Source organism: Panthera uncia (assembly GCF_023721935.1).
Source record: "Panthera uncia isolate 11264 chromosome B3 unlocalized genomic scaffold, Puncia_PCG_1.0 HiC_scaffold_1, whole genome shotgun sequence".
NCBI classification, from domain to species: Eukaryota; Metazoa; Chordata; class Mammalia; order Carnivora; family Felidae; genus Panthera; species Panthera uncia.
Genome location: NW_026057582.1, coordinates 113,393,870 through 113,414,495, shown reverse-complemented (window position 1 = coordinate 113,414,495; position 20,626 = coordinate 113,393,870). Strand labels below are relative to the sequence as shown.

The 20,626-nt window shown below is 58.0% G+C and overlaps 1 protein-coding gene across 2 annotated transcripts; it reads right to left on the bottom strand.

The window, feature by feature from the left end:
- Nucleotides 1–9,040: 9,040 nt before the first annotated feature.
- On the bottom strand, nt 9,041–18,617 carry CB3H15orf39 (chromosome B3 C15orf39 homolog). 2 transcript variants are annotated; one of them, XM_049613878.1, is made up of 3 exons: nt 18,426–18,615; nt 12,319–15,048; nt 9,041–10,383 (listed from the first exon to the last, which is right to left on the bottom strand). In XM_049613878.1, the coding sequence occupies exons 2-3, from the start codon at nt 14,996–14,998 to the stop codon at nt 10,016–10,018; spliced, it is 3,048 nt and encodes a 1,015-aa protein (XP_049469835.1). In that variant the 5' UTR covers nt 14,999–15,048; nt 18,426–18,615; the 3' UTR covers nt 9,041–10,015. The 2 variants fall into 2 exon arrangements, with proteins under 2 accessions (XP_049469835.1, XP_049469836.1); XM_049613879.1 differs by having other exon boundaries at nt 10,296–10,383; nt 12,267–15,048; nt 18,426–18,617.
- Nucleotides 18,618–20,626: the final 2,009 nt, after the last annotated feature.

Sequence of the window (20,626 nt, the reverse complement as noted above, 5' to 3'; positions counted from 1 at the left end):
TATGGTGTGAGAAAGCGGTCCAGTTTTCCCAGCACCTCTTATTAAAGAAACTGTCCTTTCTCTGTTGTATATTCTTACCATCTTTGTAAGAGATTAACTGGCCATAGAATTGTGGGTTTCTTTCTGGGCTCTTTATTCTGTTTCATTGATCTTTGTGTCCATTTTTGTGCCAGCACCATACTACTTTGATTATTATAGCTTTGTAGTATATCTTACAATCTGGAATTGTGATACCTCTCACTTTGTTCTTCCTCAGGACTGCGTTGGCTATTCAAGGCCTTTTGTGGTTCTACACAAATGTTAGAATTATTTGTTCTAGCTCTGTGAAAAGTGCTATTGGTATTTTTCTAGGGATTACACTGAATCTGTAGATTGCTTTGGGTAGTATGGACACTTTAACTGTATTTGACTAATGTCTTTCCAATACATGAGCATGGACTATTTCCTACTTGTGTCATCCTCCACTTCTTTCATCAGTGTTTTATGGTTTTCAGAGTATGGGTCTTTCCTCTCCTGGGTTAAGTTCATTCCCAGGTCTTTTATTCTTTTTGGTGTAATCATAAATTGTTTTCTTAATTTCTCTTTCTGCTACTTCACTATTGGCGTATAGAAATGCAACAGATGTCTGTATATTAATTTTGTATCCTACAACTTTACTGAATGCATTTATTCTAATAGTTTTTTGATGGAGTCTTTAGGGTTTCCTATGTATAGCATCATTCCCTCTGCAGGCAGGTTTGGTGACCTCCTGGGTGACATCCAGGTGGGAAAAGGCCTTGATTCACAAAACTCCAACAGCTCCTGGGCCCACTGGGACACGAGAGAGATTTGGCAGCAGAGGGGGGATGGTCTTGGAACTTGTGACCTGGAAGGAAATGGAGACTCAGATGTAGTCATACTTTAGGCTCCCCACCTACAGAAGAGCCAACAGGCCCCATGAGGTGCCCCAGGAGCCCAGGACCTAGACAAAGATGGCAGCCAACACCAAGATGCCAGAGAGGGTCAGCAAGAAGGTCACCATATACGGGTTGACTACAGTCGGTGACATGTTCTTCTGTCCTTCATTCATACCCCTGAGGGGCCCCTGCCCCCCAAGGTTCTACCCCAGCCCCTCAAAGACCAGCCTGATATATGCACATACCCTCAGTCAGTCTTCACTCTCCATGTACCCACAACTTCTGACTAAAAGGGCTGGGGCAGGCCAGGGTATAAGAGGGTTCCTGGGAGACACTCCCCCGACTGTTAGGATATCTAAAACTTCCCCATCAGGGTTTGTCCTAGGGAGGGAGGACTATGCAGCCCTGTTCTCTTGAGTCACCTCCATTACCATAGGAGTCCTTGTAGGCGACCTGGGAGCAAAGCAGTGGGATGGACAGGGACAGAGCCTGAGGGTGAGCTGAGCCCCTCCTCTCTTTGGGCTTTGTTTTCTGGCCCTCTAAAAAACAGGCTGTGTCAAGCCTCATGTGAGGCCTTCCGTGAAGATATAGTTCAGACAGTACACACCCTCGGTGGGGGCACAAGAGGAGAACCCTCATGCCTGGCATGACCTCTTTGGAGGTGATAGATAAACCTGCAACATGGAAGGAGAAAGGGTCCACCCGGGGAGGTGAGTCAGCCAGATGGCCATCAGGCTGGACAGTCACCACCAGGGTCAGCAGGATGGTGGAGGGGTCTGGCCGGGGCCGGGAATACCCGCTCCCCCATACAGATGAGTGAGTCTTTCCTAAGCAGGTCTTTCCTGTGGGCAGGATGGGGCTTCAGGATCACTTCCCGGGGCCTGTGACCAGCAGCACACAGACCATTCTCGCAGCAACCCTAGCGCCACGCATCTTATTCCAGATGAATAAGAGGCTCAAAGAGACGGACATGCAATCTGGCCTCAATCACTCCGCCTGTCACCACCTCTGGACTCCATTCCTGCCAACAACTGGGTGTTCATCAAGTACCTGTGAAACAGGTGCTATTGTCCCCATATAACATCTGAAGAAAGGGAGGCTTATGAGTTAAGTGACTTGTCTAAAGTCACAAAGTATGGGGCACCTGGGTGGCTCAGTCGGTTAAGCATCCAACTTCAGCTCAGGTCATGATCTCACAGTCCATGAGTTCGAGCCCCGCGTCGGGCTCTGTGCTGACAGCTCAGAGCTCAGAGCCTGGAGCCTGCTTCAGATTCTGTGTCTCCCTCTCTCTCTGTCCCTCCTCCACTCATGCTCTGTCTCTATCAAAAAATGAATAAACGTTAAAAAAAAATTAAAGTCACAAAGTAACAGGGCTGGGCTCAAACCCCAGCTGTGCGAATGACTCCAGAGCCTGCATTCTTGACCACCACATCCCCATGACAGGGGCTTTACTAGGACCTGAATGTGGAAGGTAGGAACACTGCTTCTTCCTTCTGCCCACCCAGAGGACAGAGCATGCAGCCCCAGGTATTGGGAGATGGCCGTAGGGAAACCAGCTGACCAAGGCTCTCTTGGGCCAGTGGTTGCCCAGGCCCTGAAGATCAGGGAGGAGTGCTGAGGCTCACCTCCCTCCCACCCCTGACACTCACTGGGAACCTCAAGATGAAACCTGTAGCTCAGGGAGCCGGGAGGCAGGCAGGAATGGACACCTCACCTCCAATGAACCTTAAGTGGTGGAGGCAGGGACAGAGCTCTTGCCTGACCTTCCTCTCCTGTCTCCTGCTCCTGCAAGGTGCCCTGCATGGGAGAAGTGGTAGCTGCCCACTAGGCCATTGCTCAGATGGGGAAGGGTCTCTGGGAGACACTGGAGCTAGGTCCCAGAAGGAGAGCATGACCTCTGGGTACTTCAAGCTGGCCCTAGGCCTACCAGGGTGGCCATGTCTCTTGTAAGGGCCTGGCAGACAACAGACATAATGTCTGAGTAGCTCTATAAGTTTCCTATTGAGGACAGTCAAGGGAATAGGCAAGACTGTTGCATTCAGCTGAGAGCCTGGTAGGCAAAGGAGAGGCCAGAAGCAGACAAAGGCCAGGTGGGCCCACACTTGGCCTTGGAGGAACAGCAGAGTGGGGAAAGAGGGGGTGTCACTCACCAGCCACAGTGAGAGAGCTCAGGCCCATGGCTGGTTGGTCAGCACCGTCAGCACCTGGGGACCATTCACCAGGCCTGGCTCTGCACTTGGGCTTCTGCCTGGAACCACAGGGGCCCTGACACTGGCCTGAGGTAGGGAGGGTGGTAGGGGAGGCTCCTGTGGCCATATGCAGGAACCCACGCATGACAAGGCGTCATGCCCAAAAGAGGCCACAGGGGCCAAGAACTTAAGCAGATGTCCTGGGACATCTTGTCCATTTAAGTCAGACTCTACCCCCACCCTCAGAATACAGCCTGCTTGAACCTCTACAGATAGATGCCACTGCAGTGGGGAAGGGGCCAAGCCCAGCCTAGCACATCTGGCAATGCTGTGTTGAATCTGCCAAGATGAGTCATACAAGACAGAAGTAGCCGCAGGTCTGGTCCAGGGCTCAGGAGCTACAGGCTGAGTGTCCCTCCAGGGGCTGGAAAATGGCAGGGCAATGGCTTGAGGCTCCAGGGGGAAACTTCAGTGGCCAAAGCCTGTCTTGGTGTGGCAGCCATGGAGGTGGCAATGCCCCGGGATCCTCCAGGGCTGGGAGAGGAGAATGCCCAGGGTCTGGGGGCCTGAGGACCTTTAGTGAGACAGACTCAAAGTCCTGGGCTCCTGGATCAAGACACAGAAAAAAGCACTCTGCCCAACGCCAGGTTGTGGACCTGGGGGATGCCTTGTCTGGTCTAAGCCACTCAAGCTACTGCCCAGATGCCATCTGTGCTCAAATGGAAGAAGAGGTGGCAGTGAAGGCAGAGCCCCAGTCCCCTATTCCCTCCTACCCTTTCCAGATATAAATGAAGGTGAAGTCTTCACTGGACATGCCCACCCATCTTCTCTGTTGGCTGCAGAGGGGTGAGAAAGCTATATCTGAGTAAGGAAGAGCCAAGGTCCCACTCTGCCCCTCACTGTGGGGTAAACCTTGGACAATTCCTCTTTTTTTTTTTTTTTTTTGGAGCCATGTGATTCACAGGGGAAGGGTCAGGTTCAGAGGTCCCACCCAGGAGCCCAGATGACAGCTTATGGAGATACCCTGTCCTCTCGATCTGTGATCTGCTCCCATCCCCTAAGCCTCTAGGAACAACACCCTCCCAACACCAGGGCTGTGGAAGGTGCAGGGACAGCACCTGCTTTTGGGTTGCTCAGCAGGTTCAGCCTTCATCGTGGGCAGAACGTTGATCTCAGGACCACCAAGGTGATGGGCAGCTTCTTGGGCTCCAGGTGCTCCAGGTACACCCTACAGGGCACAAAACTAGAAGGGTGTTAGGCCACCTTGTGCCAAGACCCAAGGCCTGTTTGGCTGTGGTGCCCCTGACAACCCCTGCTAGGCCAGCCTTCCCCTCTGTCTCACAGGGATGTCAGTACCGCCTTGGAAGTCAAATTGAGCAAGGGTAACCATAGCTCCCAGCCAGCCCCAGACCAAAGGAAGCAGGGTATTGAGCTGTCCTGGAAGGAGAGGCCACGGCAGATGAGAGCCTGGCCCTGTGGGAATTACAGCTATCTGGGTCCTACTCTCTACTCTTAAATGTTACCCCCTAATATCCAACCCCTAACATGAACTCCCACCAAAAGCTCTGAAGTGAGGGGGTGTAGGGGTGGGGATGTCCTTTCAGGTAAAAGTTTTTGTGGGCAGGGAGGGTTTGAGCTGGGCCTCAGGGCAGTCAGAGGGGTAGGTAACAGGTCTGCCAAGGAACCCAGGAGGCACAAAGGTGTGGTGGGCATGTTCTAGAAGATAGTGAGCATCCTTCCATTCACCACTGGGGCTGAGTGAGGCCAGGCCCATGAGCTGGCACATGTTGGCTACCACAGGGCACGGATATGAGCTAGTGGGCACAAAGTACTCCTAGGCCTCCACCCGACTCTGCACCCAGACCGACCTCCCGCTGCAGGGAGCGGGCATGAAGAGGGCACAGCTAGTGGGTATCAGTAGCAATGGAGGCCCAGGTCTTTCCCTAGCCTGGAGCTTGAGAGGCAGACAGGGCAGGGCCCTAACCCCAGGCTTAGAGCCTCATCCAGCCTCATGGAGCCAAGAAGACTTACTAGAAACAGACTCTTTTAGGAAGCTGGGTGTGAGGACAGCATGTGCCTGAGCTACGAGAAGGCTGGTAAGAGGGAGGCCTCTAAGCTTAGCACCCACTAGGCATGACCACCCAGAGAAGGGCTGGGGCCATGGTGGGGGGGGGGGGCGGCGCTTCCACCTCTCTGCCTCAGTTGGCCCTCTTTGTTGAGGAAAGCAGGGATAACCCCATCTCACAAGGATCCCAGGGCAAAACAAAGCTGTCAGTCCCACAGGGAGGTGGAGAAGACATTCTAAGGAAAGAAAGACCAGGGGCAGTGTTGTGTGCTTGGGGCAGGGTAGGAGACATGGAGAAAACTGCTTTCTTTGAGGGCCAAGGAAAAAGGAAGCTAAGCAGAGAGGAGCTCACAGACATTGTGCCACAGCCCCTCTTCCACCCATCTCCAAACCAGGCTTCTCCCTTCTTGGTCAACAACTCAGATGGTACTATTCTCCTTACTGTCAATGCAACTTCCCAGCTGAGCTGGTGAACACAAAGCCTGGATTCATCAGGAGTGGTGCACAGATGATGTGCACGGAAGTGGAGAGGAGCATGGGAGCCCTGGCAGGCAAGCCTGGGGCTTCAGACATGGTACCTGCCCTGGCCATGGCAGGCTGTACTGGAACCTGCCAGATGTGGCCTCCAACCCAAAGGTATCCGATTTCCAGGCCATGACTGGAGCCAGACTCCTCTCCAGGGGCAAGGGACACAGTGGGATAGGACATAGGCCACCCAGACATCACTGGGACTTTGGGTCTGCTGGCCAGCTGGAAAAACAAACCTGGAAGGGCTCTGCTTGAAGGCAGGGCTGGGACTGGCTGATTCAGATCACCTCTGCGAGGGGGGCAGTCCCATCCTCTGGGGCAGACTTCTGAGCTGGGGTGAAGAAGAGAGGACCTGTAGCCCACGCCCCCCAACAGATCCCAAAGCCCCTCCCACCCAAGTGGGCACCATATAAAGGGGGTGCAGAAACCCTCCCAGCTGGCTGTGGGTTCCTGAAGTGGTCTCGCCATGACCAGTGGCTGAATTGGGATAGCAACCCAGCAGCCAAGGTAGGAGAGCTGACAGGAACATGGCGGGAGTTGTGAGTGCTGGTTGCTTAGGACTGAGCCCCTCTGCCCAGGTGGCCTCAGAGACACTCCCACTACCCAGCTCAGCCCAGAGAGCCAAGGCCTGGTGCCAAGTAGCTTCTCTGGTTGAGAAGAATGTGCTAGGGGTCATTAAACCTCTGCCCAGAGGCTTGAATATCCAGGCTGTGGAAGGACCATCAGTCAGAAAGGGGCCTGTGGTTCTGAGGCCTTTGTGTGGGTCTCGCAGCAGTCAGGAGCCTCGGTGGACACAGAGCCCCTGATGTGTGAGGAGGAAGGGGGCCTGGACTGTGTCAGGTCCATGGCACCAGACCCCCGAGAGGTCCCTGGGATGGAGCCCAGCACGAAAGTGTTACAGAAGCCGTGGGTACCTTCTCTGCAAGGGTGGGCCCAGCTGGAGGTTTAGGGTCTACATGGCAGGGGCCACATGGGAAAAGGGCTACCTGCTGGGACTACGTGGAAAGCAACTCTGGTGTACAGAGCATGGCATCAGCTGAGCCAGGAGAGGCCTCCTCACCAGTCCTGAGGAAAGCTGGGAGACCAGGCTGCCAGGAGGGGGATCTAAGCTAACTCCAGATGCAAGAGCATTCACAGGTCCAGAAGGTGGCTCCAAGCTGACAACTGGAAAGGACCAGGCTACCAGAAGCTGGGGTCCTAGGATGCCCCTGAGTTGCAAGGCAGTGTTGGGGAAGTGCCAGGCAGATCTGGTAAGGACCAGTCCTTCAGTTGGACACCCTTGCCACCTGCTGACTTGGTGATGCCAAGGGTGGTAGGTTGGTAGTGGACAGGGCTGGGAACACCTAGTGTGTCCTCAGGGCCAGCAGGTGGCAAGTGGAGGGGTGGCAGTGAAGGCTGGAGAGGGTGACCCTGGCTCTCTCACACCAGGGACAGAGGCGGCAGGCAGGGCCCGTGTCTGTCAGGGGCCCCAGGCCTCTCTGAGTAGGGGCTTTCTTCAGGATCTCTTGCCCACTCAGAGTGGATACAAGCAAGCTCAAACCCAAGGACACTTCAATGGAAGGGCGGAGGCTGACAGAAGCCTCTAGCTTCTGTGCTGAGCTGAAGCTTCGGCTCTTCTGACAGGATGCTTGGGTCTGGGAGGTTTATAGGGTCTGAGAAGCAGTTGCCAAGCTTGGAGTCCCAGGCTCTAAACTAGAGGCAGGAGTGGAGTGTTCTCTGGCCCCATCACCCCCATCTGAGAAGAGGTCTACAGAGGATTGGATCTGGTGGCTAGTGGAGAAAGAAGCAAGGGACCCCCTGCCAGTCATAGTAATCATAGGAGGGGCCTCTCAAGGTTCTTCCAAGGGAGCCAGCACCCTCTTCCCAGGAGCCCAGGCTTTCACTGCCTCAAGAAGACACAGAGCCTGGGAGTTGGGTCCCTCTGGGACAGAGGCAGGGGGTTTGGGATGGGAGTGTTAAATGGGATGGATCGCTCTACAGATGTAGACACCTCCGAGGGGCAGCAGCTAGAACACCCAGGGTCAGGGTCCCCATGGAGGCAACAATGTCCCTGAAGAGCCCACCTCCCTGCCAGCCTCAGTCCAGGAGCTTGTCTTGCTAGAGATAGGAGGGGGTCTGCAGGACCTTCCCCTGACTTGGGGCCTGGAAGGGCTGCACTAGGCTGGGCTGGGGGCTGAAGGAACTGCCTGGGAAGAGGTCTGGAGTGCACAGAGATCAGCCTGCAGCAGGGCTTGGTGCTCACTGGCTGGGATGTCCCTGTAGCCTTCCTCAGCTGCGGCTGGGCCTGAAGGGGCAGCAGGCCAGGCTAGGGGGTAGCCCATGGGCTGGAGACACTACTCTAGCAGGGGGACTGTGGGGTCAGAAGAGGCACATTCAGGCAAGAGGGTTGGGCCTTGCTCCGTCTCCCCTGTGGGGGTTTAGGGAGACCCAGCCCTTTCACCCCAACCCCTTTAGTGAGAACAAGGCAGAGCAGAAAGCACCTGATTACCAAGGGGGGGGGGTGGTGGTTCTTCATAATCCCCTTGTCAGGCATAGCTCTGCTCTCTTCCTTCCAAAACACCGGCTCCGAGACAAAGCTGCCCCGTCACTTACCTTGAAGGCTTAACTCCTGGTGGCAAAGCTAGTGGGTTGGGCTCCTCAGCCTTTTGTACTGGGTTAGAGCCCCAAGTGGGGCAGCCAGGAGGCAGGGCCTCACTCAAGCTGGAGGCTCACCTGAGTGCCATCTTCCTTTTATTAACTGAGGCCAGAGACGCACCTAGCGTCTTGCCTAGTGAGGCCACCCGAGTCAGAGAGAAGCCTAACCAAACAGGCCTGGGCTCAGCCATTGGGGCAAAGCAGAGCCAGGAGGGATCCCATAGCCGGGCTCAGGAAAGACTCACCAACACTAGGACTGACACTGGCAGGTCTGACCAGCCCTAGTAGACCAGCCTCCGGTCTAGATGGAGTGAGACACCACCACAGCAGCCCCGAGAACGAACCTCTGCAGGGAGAGCCCAGCAGAGGCAGGGTCTCTGGAGGGCGTGCTGGGTCTCCCCACACCAGCTCACGTGTGAAGGATGAAGTACACCTTGGTGGGCATGTCCTTGGTGCTGGGGTGTGTGGTGACTAGCATTTCTCACCGGGTGGTGTGCTATAGACCAACAGCCACCAGGACCCACAAGGGGAGGGGCTTTCCCTGAGCAAGGAAGTGGCTGCCCAGTGGGTGTGACAAGGACCGACATGGCCAGAGCAAGCGAGCAGGGGTGCCAGAGAGCCTTGGCACCTTCTGGGCTGGGAACAGGGAGAACTGCTAAGGACTAGGCACCTGATGATGGCCTATTAAACCTGTGGACGCCCCGCCAAACACACAGCCAGGCCCCAGGTCCAAAAACAACCCAATTGCTTTTAATGTTTAATGGCCTGCCTCCAGGGCCCACAGCCTTATGACAAACCTTAGCCAGGCCAAGGGCCCAGCCTGCCAGCCTCTGGCTCAGGTTAGCACTCTGCAAGGAGGTAACTCATAGCAGGCATGACGGATGGGGCTCTAGCTTGGGAGTGCCAGGGGCCCCAGTCCATATCTTCAGAGACCTCCCAGGACTGAGCTGTCATTCAGCCTGTCTCTTCTAGTCCCTGAGTCCCTGCAGCTGCATGACTTCTAGCAAACACAACTTCTTGGGAAAACACACAAGGATGTCAGCCCCAGGCTGTATCCCTGCACCCCCTGTAGTGCAGGAGGGAAGAAGCAGGCTTCCCCAGAGTGCTCCAGGCTGGGGGGTCAGGGCCCAACACCAAGTGAGGGGGTATAGCCCCAGGCTTTCCTGGGGATGACTCTAGAAAGTGTAAGTCATACACACTGTACAATAACCAAGTCTCATGACACACAAAGACTTTCTAGAAGAAGGTTCTGCTTGCCTTAGCCTCCTACTCCAGGCCCCGGCTGGGATTTAGGCCCTGGTCCTGGGGAGGGAGCAGAGAGCAAACCCTAATGGGTGTGTGTCAGGCATCACCCCACAACAACCCTGTGAGGTAGGCTGCGTTGTCCTATCTTACAAATGGAGAACTGGGAGCTCAAGGAAGGAAGTGACTTGCCTGGTTACACAGCAAGGAACACAGGAGCCAGGATTCAAGCCCAAGTCTGTTGAGCTCCAAAGCCCACACATTTTCTCTAAGGAAAAAAACAGGAAGTAGTTCTTTCTAATGAAGGCCCTCAAGTTAAAAGCGGGGTCTCCAGCCCAGTGGGGGCAGCAAGAGCTGGAGAAGCTCCAAGGGTGTATCCACTGATGGCCCTGGGCCGCTGGCCTACAAGATAAGGGTACAGAGTGACCCCCACACAGCAGCTGTCCAAACAGCAACCAGTGCTACAGGTGATGGCTCTGGCCACCCAACACCTGTGGGTGGGGCACGGGCCGATCCGGCCCTGAGGCCTTGTGGCCCCAAGTGGGCAGTGCTAGGCCATTGAGCCAGGCAGTTTCCAGCAGGTTGCGGAAGCGAGCCCTTAGTGTGGGGCCAGGTGGGCTGGCGCTGGTGGCAGGGGTAGGTGAGGCACCGCGGGACCCTTCCCCAGCATTTGCCTCCGCTTTCTCCGGGCCAGGGGTTGGTGGCTTCCTCCCCGGCTTCCTGGCCTTGGGGGCGGGTGACTTCCAGGCCAGGGTTGGGCTTTCTGGCTCATCTCTGGCCATGGTGGGTTCTGAGGAGGGCACGGATCCAGCCTCAGTGTCCAAGTCACCTGGAAAATGAACACACAGTCAGGCTGTAGACCCCAACACCCTTAGGTCCCATCTCCTGGCCTCCCAGCCACCTAAACCAGTGGTTCCACTCTGCTCAGGCCTGGGTGGCCCCAGCAGGGTCACAGACATCATGACCCTTCCCCACACATGCTGGAGGCCAGACCACCAAACCAAAGGGTGTGATTCTCCCCTGGTGATACCAGAGCTCTGTCTGATGAGGGTACTGCTCAGGAGAAGTGTCTGGTGCAAGAACAAAAGGAAAGGGGCCAACAGGCCAGGAACCACTGGCCTGTACAGGCAGGGAAACTGAGGTATGAGAGAGGGCCCTGCTATACATCAGCACCATCATCTTTCCATCACACCACCCCAGAGCTTGGGGTGGAGGAAGCAGCAGAAGGGACAGAAGGGGAGCTTCTGACCAAGAACACACCTACTAGTAAGGGAGGCTGTCAGGGTAACACTAAGGACACCCACAGAAGGGTGGACCCCCCCCCAAGGATCGGGGGAGGACCCACAGCCCAGGGAGGGAGTGGGGACTGGGATGCAAATCCAGCCAGCGGCAGGAAGCTGGGTCCCAGTCAACTCTGCACTATGCCCCAGATTCCAGCAGGCTCAGTCAGAGCAGGAGGGGACTATGAAGTGCCTGGGCCCCATTGCCCAGCAAGCTGTCCAGGAAATACGCCCCTGTCCTCTCTAGGCCTAACAGCCCAATTGTACAGAAACAAGATGGTCTTTGCACCCATTAGGGCAAATGCCCCAACTGTTTAAGTGCTCAGGGGACAGCAATGCTTGTCACCCAGACCCCAAGCTCCACATTTGTGCCTCATTGCCTCAGGGTCTTCTCCACCCTGACCTGAAACTTGGACAAGGTAAGGGCCCAGGCCAAGGTTGCCATCATGGCAAGGGGACAAGAAACAGTTCCTGTGGAGACACAGCCCAGACACAGGCTTGGTGGCAGGGATGGCAGAGCAGCAAGGGAAGAAAGACTACCGAGAGGGTCACAGGCCTCAGGCCTCAATATGCCACATGCAGGAGAGGCCACGATGGACACCGCCTGGCACCATCACCAAAGTCCTGGCCGAAGAAGTGAGTGTACACACCATGAAACACCACAGCAGCTCCCGAGAGCGGGGCCAAGCTACTCACACCAATGCACATGATGCTCCAGGACACAAAAAGAGCGAGCTGAAGAACAGTATGCACAAGGCATCATTTAGTAGGGGAAAAGCAAACCACAAAACACTGCTCCGACTTATGGGTGTACCACCCATAAATACACGGGAGGACTGAAACACTACATGTTCAAAAGGCAACAGTGTTTTGGAGGGGACAGGGGATTCCTGCCCACTTTCGGGGATGAGGTGCTATTCACTGAGATGGAGAAGGCGGGGGGCAGAGGACTTAGGGGGAAGCTCAGGAGCGTGGGTCTGGGAGGAGTTAAGGGTCAGACAGACATCAGGTGCAACATGCCAACATGCATTCAGTTCTTTGCGGCCCAAGCCCAGAAGGGAAGCCGGGCGGGACACAGACACAGTGGGGAAAGACCTCAGATAGAGAACACAGCCTGGTCAGAGCCCTAGAACCCAAAGGAGAAGCCTGCACCAAAGCCAGAGAAGGCACAGCAGAGGAGGAGGAGGGAATCTGGGAAGGTGCTGCACCAGGGAAGGCCGAGAAAGTCTCCATAGGGACAGAGCAGTTGGCATGCTCAGAGGCTTACAGAGGAGGCTGTGAAGGCTCTTCGTGCTGGGGCGAGGGGGGGTCCACAGAGCCTACCCTGGATGGCCAGCCCCCTCCCCAGCATGAGTTCTTGGGCCTCCCTGCCCTTTCCAAGGTCCAGGCATCCCTCAGCCCCTAGCCGTGACCATTCACACAGCCCACACACCTGTCACTCGCTCACACAGCTCCGGTGGCTACTGGGGCTGCCCCATGCTCACCCAGCTGGCGGCGCACACAGTCACGCCACTGCAGGCCCAGCAGGTCAGGGTAGATGTCGGGCAGCTGGCGCAGCGCCAGCAGCTTGAGCATGCGCGAGGTACAGCCATGCAGGGCCCGCTCGCGCAGCGCCCGCTCCTCTGACAGCGTGGTGGGCCGCAGCTCCACACGGTGCTCCTGCAACACATGGTCCACCGAAGCGGGGGGCAACCGTGGGAAGAGCCGCTCCTTCACCAGGTGGATGGGCACGAAGATGGCACCGGCCCGCACCACGTGGGGGAAGGGGCACTGCTGGGTGCACACGAAGCTCTGCAGCTGTGACAGCAGCTTGCCCAGCAGCCCCTGCACGCCCTGGCAGTCCTGCCATGCTGCCCGGCCCCACGGCCCGGCCATCTCGAGCCACTCGCGCAGCTTCTCGGGCGGGGAATGGGCCACCGAGCCCGAGATGGCATCGCACAGGGACGCATGCAGTCCTGTAAAGTGTTGCTCTGGGGAGTCCGCCGTGGCGGGGGTAGAAGCCGGAGTCGGGGCCTGGGCCTGGGCCGGCGATGGAGCCGGAGCAGGGGCTGGGGTCGGGGATGTCATGGCTACAGCTGGAGGACTGGGCAGCGCCAGGTTGAAGCAGGCCACGGGCAAGGGCTGGCTGAGAATCTGTAGACCAAGGGGCACAGATGTGGGCGTGGGTACAGGCTGGGCAGACGCAGGGGCTGGGGTAGGCGCAGATGGGACCACGGCTGCAGGCAAGGGTGCCGGCCGGAGGATCTTGAATTTTCGGAACATGAAGGCCACGGAGCTATGGAAGTTGGTCCTAGGGGTGGCCTCTGTAGTCGCTGGCGCCCCGGGTGCCTCTGGGACTACCTTTTCCAGGTCAGGCAGATCCGAGACCGTGTTTCCCACACCAGGGGCATCCAGGGCCGGAGGCTTGGCATGCGCTACAGGACTAGGAACCCTGACTGGAGCCTCTGCCATGGGCTTCTTCACACTTAAGTCCAGTGCCACCTCCTCTCGAAGCGAGCATCGTGCCTTCGAAGGGGTCTCCCGGGCAGGCAGGGGCTCCCCACAGCCTTTGGCAGGGCTCTCCCTGGGGGCAGGGGCTGAGTCAGGCTCGGCCGCGTCCTCAGGTGCCTGCACATCCAGATAGTCACGGTAAGGGGCCAGGCTGAAGACATTGTCAATAACAGGCATGGGCGGAGAGCTGGGTGGCAGCGTACCCTGATTCTGTGGAAGAGACTGGCGCTCCTGGGCACAGGCTGGGAGTGCCGGTGGGGTGCGAGGGCCCGGACTGTCTTCGATGATAATGGGCGCTCCAGGGTGTTCATCAAGCTGGGGCTGGAGCTGCTCTTTCCTGCAGCTGGGCAGCCACATCTTCTCCTCTGCTTCCCGCACCGGCTTCTCTGCAGGCCTTCCGGGCTCTGGGCATGGCTGGCTGACAGGGAGAGGCTGGCATCCTCGCTGGAAGGCACCGGGCTGTGGCACAGCCTGCACACTGTTTTGGGAAGGTGGCGTCCCTCCGAGCCCTGGGGATGCCCCATAGAGAGAGAGGTCATCCCGGGCATAAGGAAAGCCCAGTGTCTGGGGAGCAAAGTCCAGCGGGCACCGGGGAGCAAGAGGTGGCTCCAGCTTGAGGCCTGGTGAGGGTGCTGGGAGCGGGGCAGAGGGGTAGGAAAAAGTGTCCAGGCCCACTGGGGGCATATAGGGTGTCTGGGCTGCCTGCTGCCTCAGGTAGGGGCTGCTCAGCCCACCAGCTGGGTACCCAGTCCCTTTGTGGGCTCCCAGAGGCTGTAGTGGGAGCACTGAGCTGTAGCTGCCCTGCTTGTCTGGGTGGCGACAGGCTGGTGAGCAAGGCAGGGCCTGTGGAGGGTGAGGGTGAGGGAGCGGGTAGTGGGTGGGCACCGTATCCTGGCAGGCTGGCCCCAAGGGTTGGGCCAGCTGGGTCCAAGGACTTGGGGGGCCCTCAGACAATGCCTGCTTGGGGTCCCCAGAGTAAGGACCCGCATACTTGGAGGCTAGGAAGCCTGTGCTGTGGATGGTCCGATACTTCTCCAGGAATGCCTGACACGGGGAGAAGCCCACGGAGTTTTTGCTGGATCCCCCAGCCGGCACCCCACGCAAGAAGGTGCCATCCAGAGACTGGCTCTTGCCAGGAGTTGGGGTCAGTGAACAAGGCGGGTCAGCCGGGGGTAACAGGGGTCCAGTCACCATTGTCCAATCAACATCCAGTGGCCTCTTCACCGCCCCTTCGCCCAGGCAAGTCGAGAGCCCGTAACACAGAGGGCTGCGGTAGACAGGTTTGGGGGCCGCCAACGGTGGGCCTGGGTAGGAATGAGACTGGGGACCGAAGGGCAGGAGCTCAACGGGGCCAGAGTCCTGCACCTTCTCAGAGCTTTCTGTTGGCGGGCGGTAGAGCAGGCAGCTGGTCAATAGGTTGTCTGTCCGAAGAGGGGGTCCTGCCACGCTGGTAGGGTACAAGGGTGGGTATGGGGTCCAGGATGCCAACCGCTCAGACCCTGCCTTGGGAGCACCCCCCATAGGGCAGGAAAAGTAGGCACCCTTGTAGCTGCAGGGGTCCTGGTTACCAGCAGAGGGGGGCAGGCTGTGCCCGGGTCCGGGGTCTGTCTCTAGGCGGGGGAGCTTGCCGTATACCACAGGCCCCAGGGTCCCCAGTGGCCGCTTCTCCGCCATCACTGTGAAGGCTTCAAGCCCTCAGGGGCCCCGGCTACTCAACTGCTGACCTGGGGGAGAGAGAGAGAGAGAGAGAAAGAGAGAAAGAGAGAAAGGGAGGGGCTGTCAGAATGGGTTCCAGACAAGCAATGGAGGACTGCTGCTCTCACTGGCTTGTTGCCACACCTAAGAACTTGGCACTTAGTAGATGCTCGATAAAGACTATGAATGAATGAACGCATGAGTCATACAACACAGAGATTTCCAATGTATACTCCCCACCCCCATCCCAGGAGCCTCCTTCTGTTCAGCTTCTCTCCACATGACTCCCAAGACCCCTTTCTTGGGGTTTCAGACTTTACAGAGCACAGTCTGAGGATCAGCTCACTTGGCTACCCCCGTTCCCCATATTGGGATGAAACCCATTCATCCCAACGTCACTGATAAAGGAGATGGGACAAGAGGTAGGCTTCCTACCTCCCACTATAGCTCTCACTGCAGATGCTATAGGGTTCTCAAGGTGCCCACTGCAGCCAAGATGTGGAATTGGACATTGTCTGTGAATTCAGACTTCCTGAGACACTCTTCAGCTCTTACTCTCTGACCTGCCAGTCTTATCAAAAATGTCAGAGCTAAGCCTGGAACCCAGGTCCCTCAGCCCAGAGTGACACAGACACTGGGCCTGGTTTCGCAGGGTAGGGCTATTCCCCCAGGAGAGGCTGTGGGGTGCACAGCTTTGTACAGGCCCTGCCCCCAGCTGGAGAGCCAAGGCTGTCCAGTAGATGGTGCTGTGCCACCAGCAGGAAGGTCCCAAAAGTGTCCAGAAGGACAGCCTTGTGTGCATCCCAGCCCCTAAGCTGCAGTTGGGTATTCCAAGGCACATGAGGGCAGCACAGCACCAGGGACAAGCAGGTAGGGAGGTGGGAGGGTGTGACTGTGCAGGGAAGGAGTCCCCAGGGGCCACAGAGTGCTAGTTGGCAACTACCCCCACTGTACCGATAGAAAAACTGAATGCCAGAACAAGACTAAAGTCCTGAAGCAAGGCCAAGCAAGGATTGGGAGCCGGGCCCAGAGAGGTCAAGCATCAGGGCAGCAGGTACGCAGTGATCCGTGAAGGGTCATCTAAGGTCAGTCTTCTAGGGCCACATTGCCCTGCCTCTACCCCTCCTAGTACCCTGGTCTCCGAAACACTCAGGTGGCTTAGAAAGGATGAATCAGCTCACTCTTGTTATGATTAGGCCATGGTTCAGGTGCCACAGGTTTCTATCACTAACAAGCCAAGCCAGCCCTCTCTCCCAGCCCTCTCCTCCCTTCTGGCTAGTGGCCAATGACAGCCACAGGCCCAGAGTGAGACCAGCACATTTTGGGGGCAGGAAAAGCCAAGGGTAGTGTGAGGGCCAATGCTCACTCCTATCCTAGCTTAATTGCACCAAGGAAGCCGGGCAGGACTCTCACAAAGTTGGCTCATCTTCTGGCCAGAATCCCAACACCTCAGGCCAGCCTAGGAGACAGGAAGGGGCGTCAGGGCAACGGTACTGAGAGCAATGCTCTATGACAGAGATCTGCATCCCAGAGAGAAAACCCCAACCAGCTGCACGGCAACCTTACAAGGAGTTGTACTGTGTTGGGGGTGTTAAGGCTCCGTTCCCCGCCCAAGGATAGCTCTGGATTAATTAAGTGCTGGCTCTGGTCTCACCACCTCCACATGCCCCTTGGGGCCTGCTGCACACCCACCCCAATCCCAGGAGTCCTTCTCTCCTGGGCTCTGCCCATTGCGTGCCCTTTGCCCCGGAGATTTCCTGAGACAGCCTCCCCTCTACCCTGGGACTCAGCCAATAGAGGCAAAGCCCCCCGGGGACCCTCGGGAGTCTTTAGGGGAGAGATGAGGGTTCTGGGGAGTCAGTGGAGGACTATGAAGGGTATGGGGCTGACCTGACCTCCTGCCAGTAGAAGGAGCCCAGTGTACACTCCCTTGAGGGAGGCCCCTCCCCACTCAAGACAGTAGCCAAAATGTAGGTGCCTTCTTCCCTGACACACACACACACACACACACACACACACACACACACACACACATATACTGAGGAGGCAAGCGATTGTTTGGAGAAGGGCAGGACCACAAGGAGCAGGGTCATATCATCTTTTGGGCCACCAAGCTGTCTGCTGACTGAGGTTAGAGTTGGGCTGGGAGGATCAACCTCGGCCAGGGTCTAGGGCAGGGACAAGGAAAAGGACCCCCCCCCCCCCCCCTGCCGTGCCATCCCTGCCAAGCATCAGGGGAAGCAAACAGAATCTGGAGCGCAATTCCCTCTTCCATCTCCTAGCTGCTCTCCGGAAGGCCCATGGACGGTGGGAAAGACCAGGAATAAGACAGCGATCCTGCCTGGCTATGACCAGCGTCTGGCCTCCCCTAGAGGGCTGAATCAGGCCCTTCCCGGGGTTCTCACACCTCCCCCAGCTGAGACTCTGGGCCCTGCTGACGGGAACAAATGAACATGGGGCGGCCCAGGCTCCAGGGGAGGGGGAAGGGTCGCAGGATCAGCCTCCACCACCTTTCTTCTACCTGCCCCGCCCATAACCGTGGTGCCAGGGGCCCTCGGCCAACCTGGCTTTGGGGCTGCCGCCGCGCCTGACCCCGCGGCTTCCGCGTGTCCCCATGCTCTGCCCGTTGGCGCTGGGGCGCACGTGCACCCCAGCAGGCTGTTACACAGGCCGCAGCCACGCATGCAAACCCGTGCTTGCAAGTACGTGCACGGCCCACATCTGCACACACGCCCCTTCAGAACTGCGTTCTCCCCTCGCTGGGGCCCGGCACACGTGTGCACCCCAAGAAGGCCCGTGCACCCATGCCCACGGACCTACACCAAAGACTGGCGGGAGGTCAGGCGCAGGGGGCGGCCTGGCCTCAGAGTCCGGGCAGCCACCGCCTCGGGGCGATCCCGCCAGCCTGGGCTGCGGCCAGAGGGTGAGTCAAGCCGTAGCGAGGAAACCACAGGGCCGTCCCGTCCCAGCAGGGCGCGTCCAGGGCCCTGCGGCGCCTCCGCGCCCGCCGCCCCCCAGGCCCAGCCCCCCGCCGCCCCCTCATCTCCGCCCGGCAGTCCACGTGAGCGGGGCCCCAAGGGAGGCCCGAGGGCTCCTGCCGGAGCTGCTCCTCACCGGCCCCTCGCCGGATCTGGCGCCAGAGCCCTGCCAGAGCTGCGGGGCGCTCCCGGGCCCCGGGAGCCTCGAAGTTCGGGGAAAGTTGGAGCAGCCGCGCGCCCCCTGCCCCTCAGCCCGCCAGCCCCCGGCCCGCCGCAGCCCGGAGCCGCCGCACCTCTGCCCAGGCCTGGGGCGCTCCATGCGCCGGCCGGCCGGTAGGGGCGCCCTAGGGCAGCGCCACCCGCCCCTTCCCCACGCGCCGCCCGCAAACTCGGCCCAACTTTCCGCGCCGGAGCGGGCGAGCTCGTACCTGCAGGGCGCCAGGCTTCCCGCCGCTGCTGCCCGGGGCCGCGACCGCATCGTCCAGCGCCGCGGAGGCCGCGGGTCCTCGTCGGGCCAGGCCCTGAGCGGGAAGTCGCGGTGAGCACCGAGCTCGGAGCCACCCTCCTCGCGGCCGTTCGCGCCGCCGCTGGGCGCCGTCTGCGGTCCCGGGCGGGGCGGGCTGGGGGCGGAGCGGGGGCGGGGCGGCCCGCGTGGTGGAGTCGCTGAGCCCGGCAGCGCCTCTGGGAGCCCACGTTCCCCTGGGCCCGGGGTGCGGAGGGCCTCCGGCGGCCAGCCCTACCCGGCCCCGGCCTCGCGTGCCGTGCACCGTCTGTGTCCACCGCACTCCGCGAACCGCTGCCCAGCGCGCCCAGCACACGCCTTCATGCAGTCACTCCGTGAGATCATTCATTCATTGCCACTTTCTAGCTACGTGGCCTCGTGCATGCCACTTGACCTCTTTGGGCGTCAGTTTCCTTATTTTAGTAAAACGAATTATATCATAGTGGTGGTGCTGTAAAGGCTTAGAAGAGGTTGTATTAAGATATCTGGCACACAGTAGGTGCTCCGGTTCCCTTGGCCAGTACTAACTAGTTGCGTTAGAGAGCTGGAGAAGGGTTCCTTAGTCTGTCCCTCAATCTCAGTGCAGCCAGTGAGAGCAAATTCCAGACCAACATATGTCAATCCCTGTTAGGGCACCACATGTATCTGAGGAAGAGGTGATTTCCCCATCACTGTAATGAGCCAGGAGTGAGGGTGCTGGGGGTTACGAAGTGGCCTCAGTGGGCACCTCTGAACCTTCTTGACAAACCTCCCTCAGTAAGACAGGTCTGAGCATGTGAAGCCTGCAAGGTGGGATGGGGTGGAGCATTCCCAGACAGGAATGATATGTTGCTGAGAGAGGGGCTGGAGAGGCCCACCGGCTGTCTCCATTTGCCCCGACTCTCTGAACCATCTGATTTTGGATGTGAAGCCTCTCAGTGCTGCTACCTTTTCGAAAGAAACCTGGTCCCTCACAGTTCCTGGGCTGTCCAAGGACAGGTGTGTGCAGTGGAGGAGTGGGGAGGCAGGTGGACATGCCAAAGGTCAGAGCAAGTTCATGGGGCAAAACCACCCAGGCCACCTGCTTGGATCCCAAAGGTCAGGGCTGCCTGAGTCAGAGGGCAAAGCAGGCCTGAGGCCATAGGTTCCAAGAGTCAGGAAGCAGCTGGAGCTGAGGAGGAGGGGCTAGACACTAGAGGTAGAAAGGGAAGAGGAAGTGGAGGTCACCTGGGTGGCGGGGAGGGGGAGAGAGTATCACTTCATTGAGAGCTGGAGCGTCCTTAGAAATAGAGTTTGGAGAGAACTGGGGAGCAGACACTCAGAGAGGTTTGGGGCTCTCCCGAGGGTCCACAGCAGGTTGGGATAAAAACTCAGATCTCCTGGCTCCTGCACCTTGGCATCAGGAAGGTGCACCTGTGTGTGACAACTGGGGGTATTGGCCAGGCCCCCATCAACAGGCTGTTCGTCCCCACTCTTGCTCCTCGCCACCTCTGCACTCCCCTCCCCGTTCTTTAGCCCAACACCCGGTTCTCTCACCTCTGCCCTGCGGCTGAGGGGTGGGAGGAGGTTCAGTTCTTAGGAGCTAGGACTGTCAGGTTGTGTGCTCAGTTCACCCGATGTTCTCTCCAATCTCTCTGAGCCCGAGTGGGACCCACCCAGGCCGGGATGAGCCTGGTGAGACCCTAGGGGCCAGTTAAGATTCTGCAGCCCCACTGAGTCTTGCCTTAATCCACAAAGATAGCAGCCCCCTTAATCAGTATCTCGCCCCTTCCTTTTCAGCATCACTTAAATACCTTGCACTACAAAAGCAAGGACATGGTAGGGAACTTGGGAGCCACTTTGTTGTTACTTTCTGAGCCTCAGTTTCCTCATCAGCAAAATGGGAACCTTGAGATCTGCCTCACAGACTGAGGTGAGTGTTGCACAAAATCAGCGTGGGAAATTGCCTATAAATGGTAAAAAGCTCTGTAGGGTATCAGCTGTGAACTCCTGAAGGCCCCAACCTTGTCCTTTTCTTCTCTACCTCAGCGGTCATGTATGTGCAGACTGTGAAGAAAAGCGGCTATCAGGTGTCTCATGGATGAAGGAAGGTAATCAACACAAGGTGACTGCCTTGGGAGCCTCCAAGTATTTATTAGGCTGTGGTCG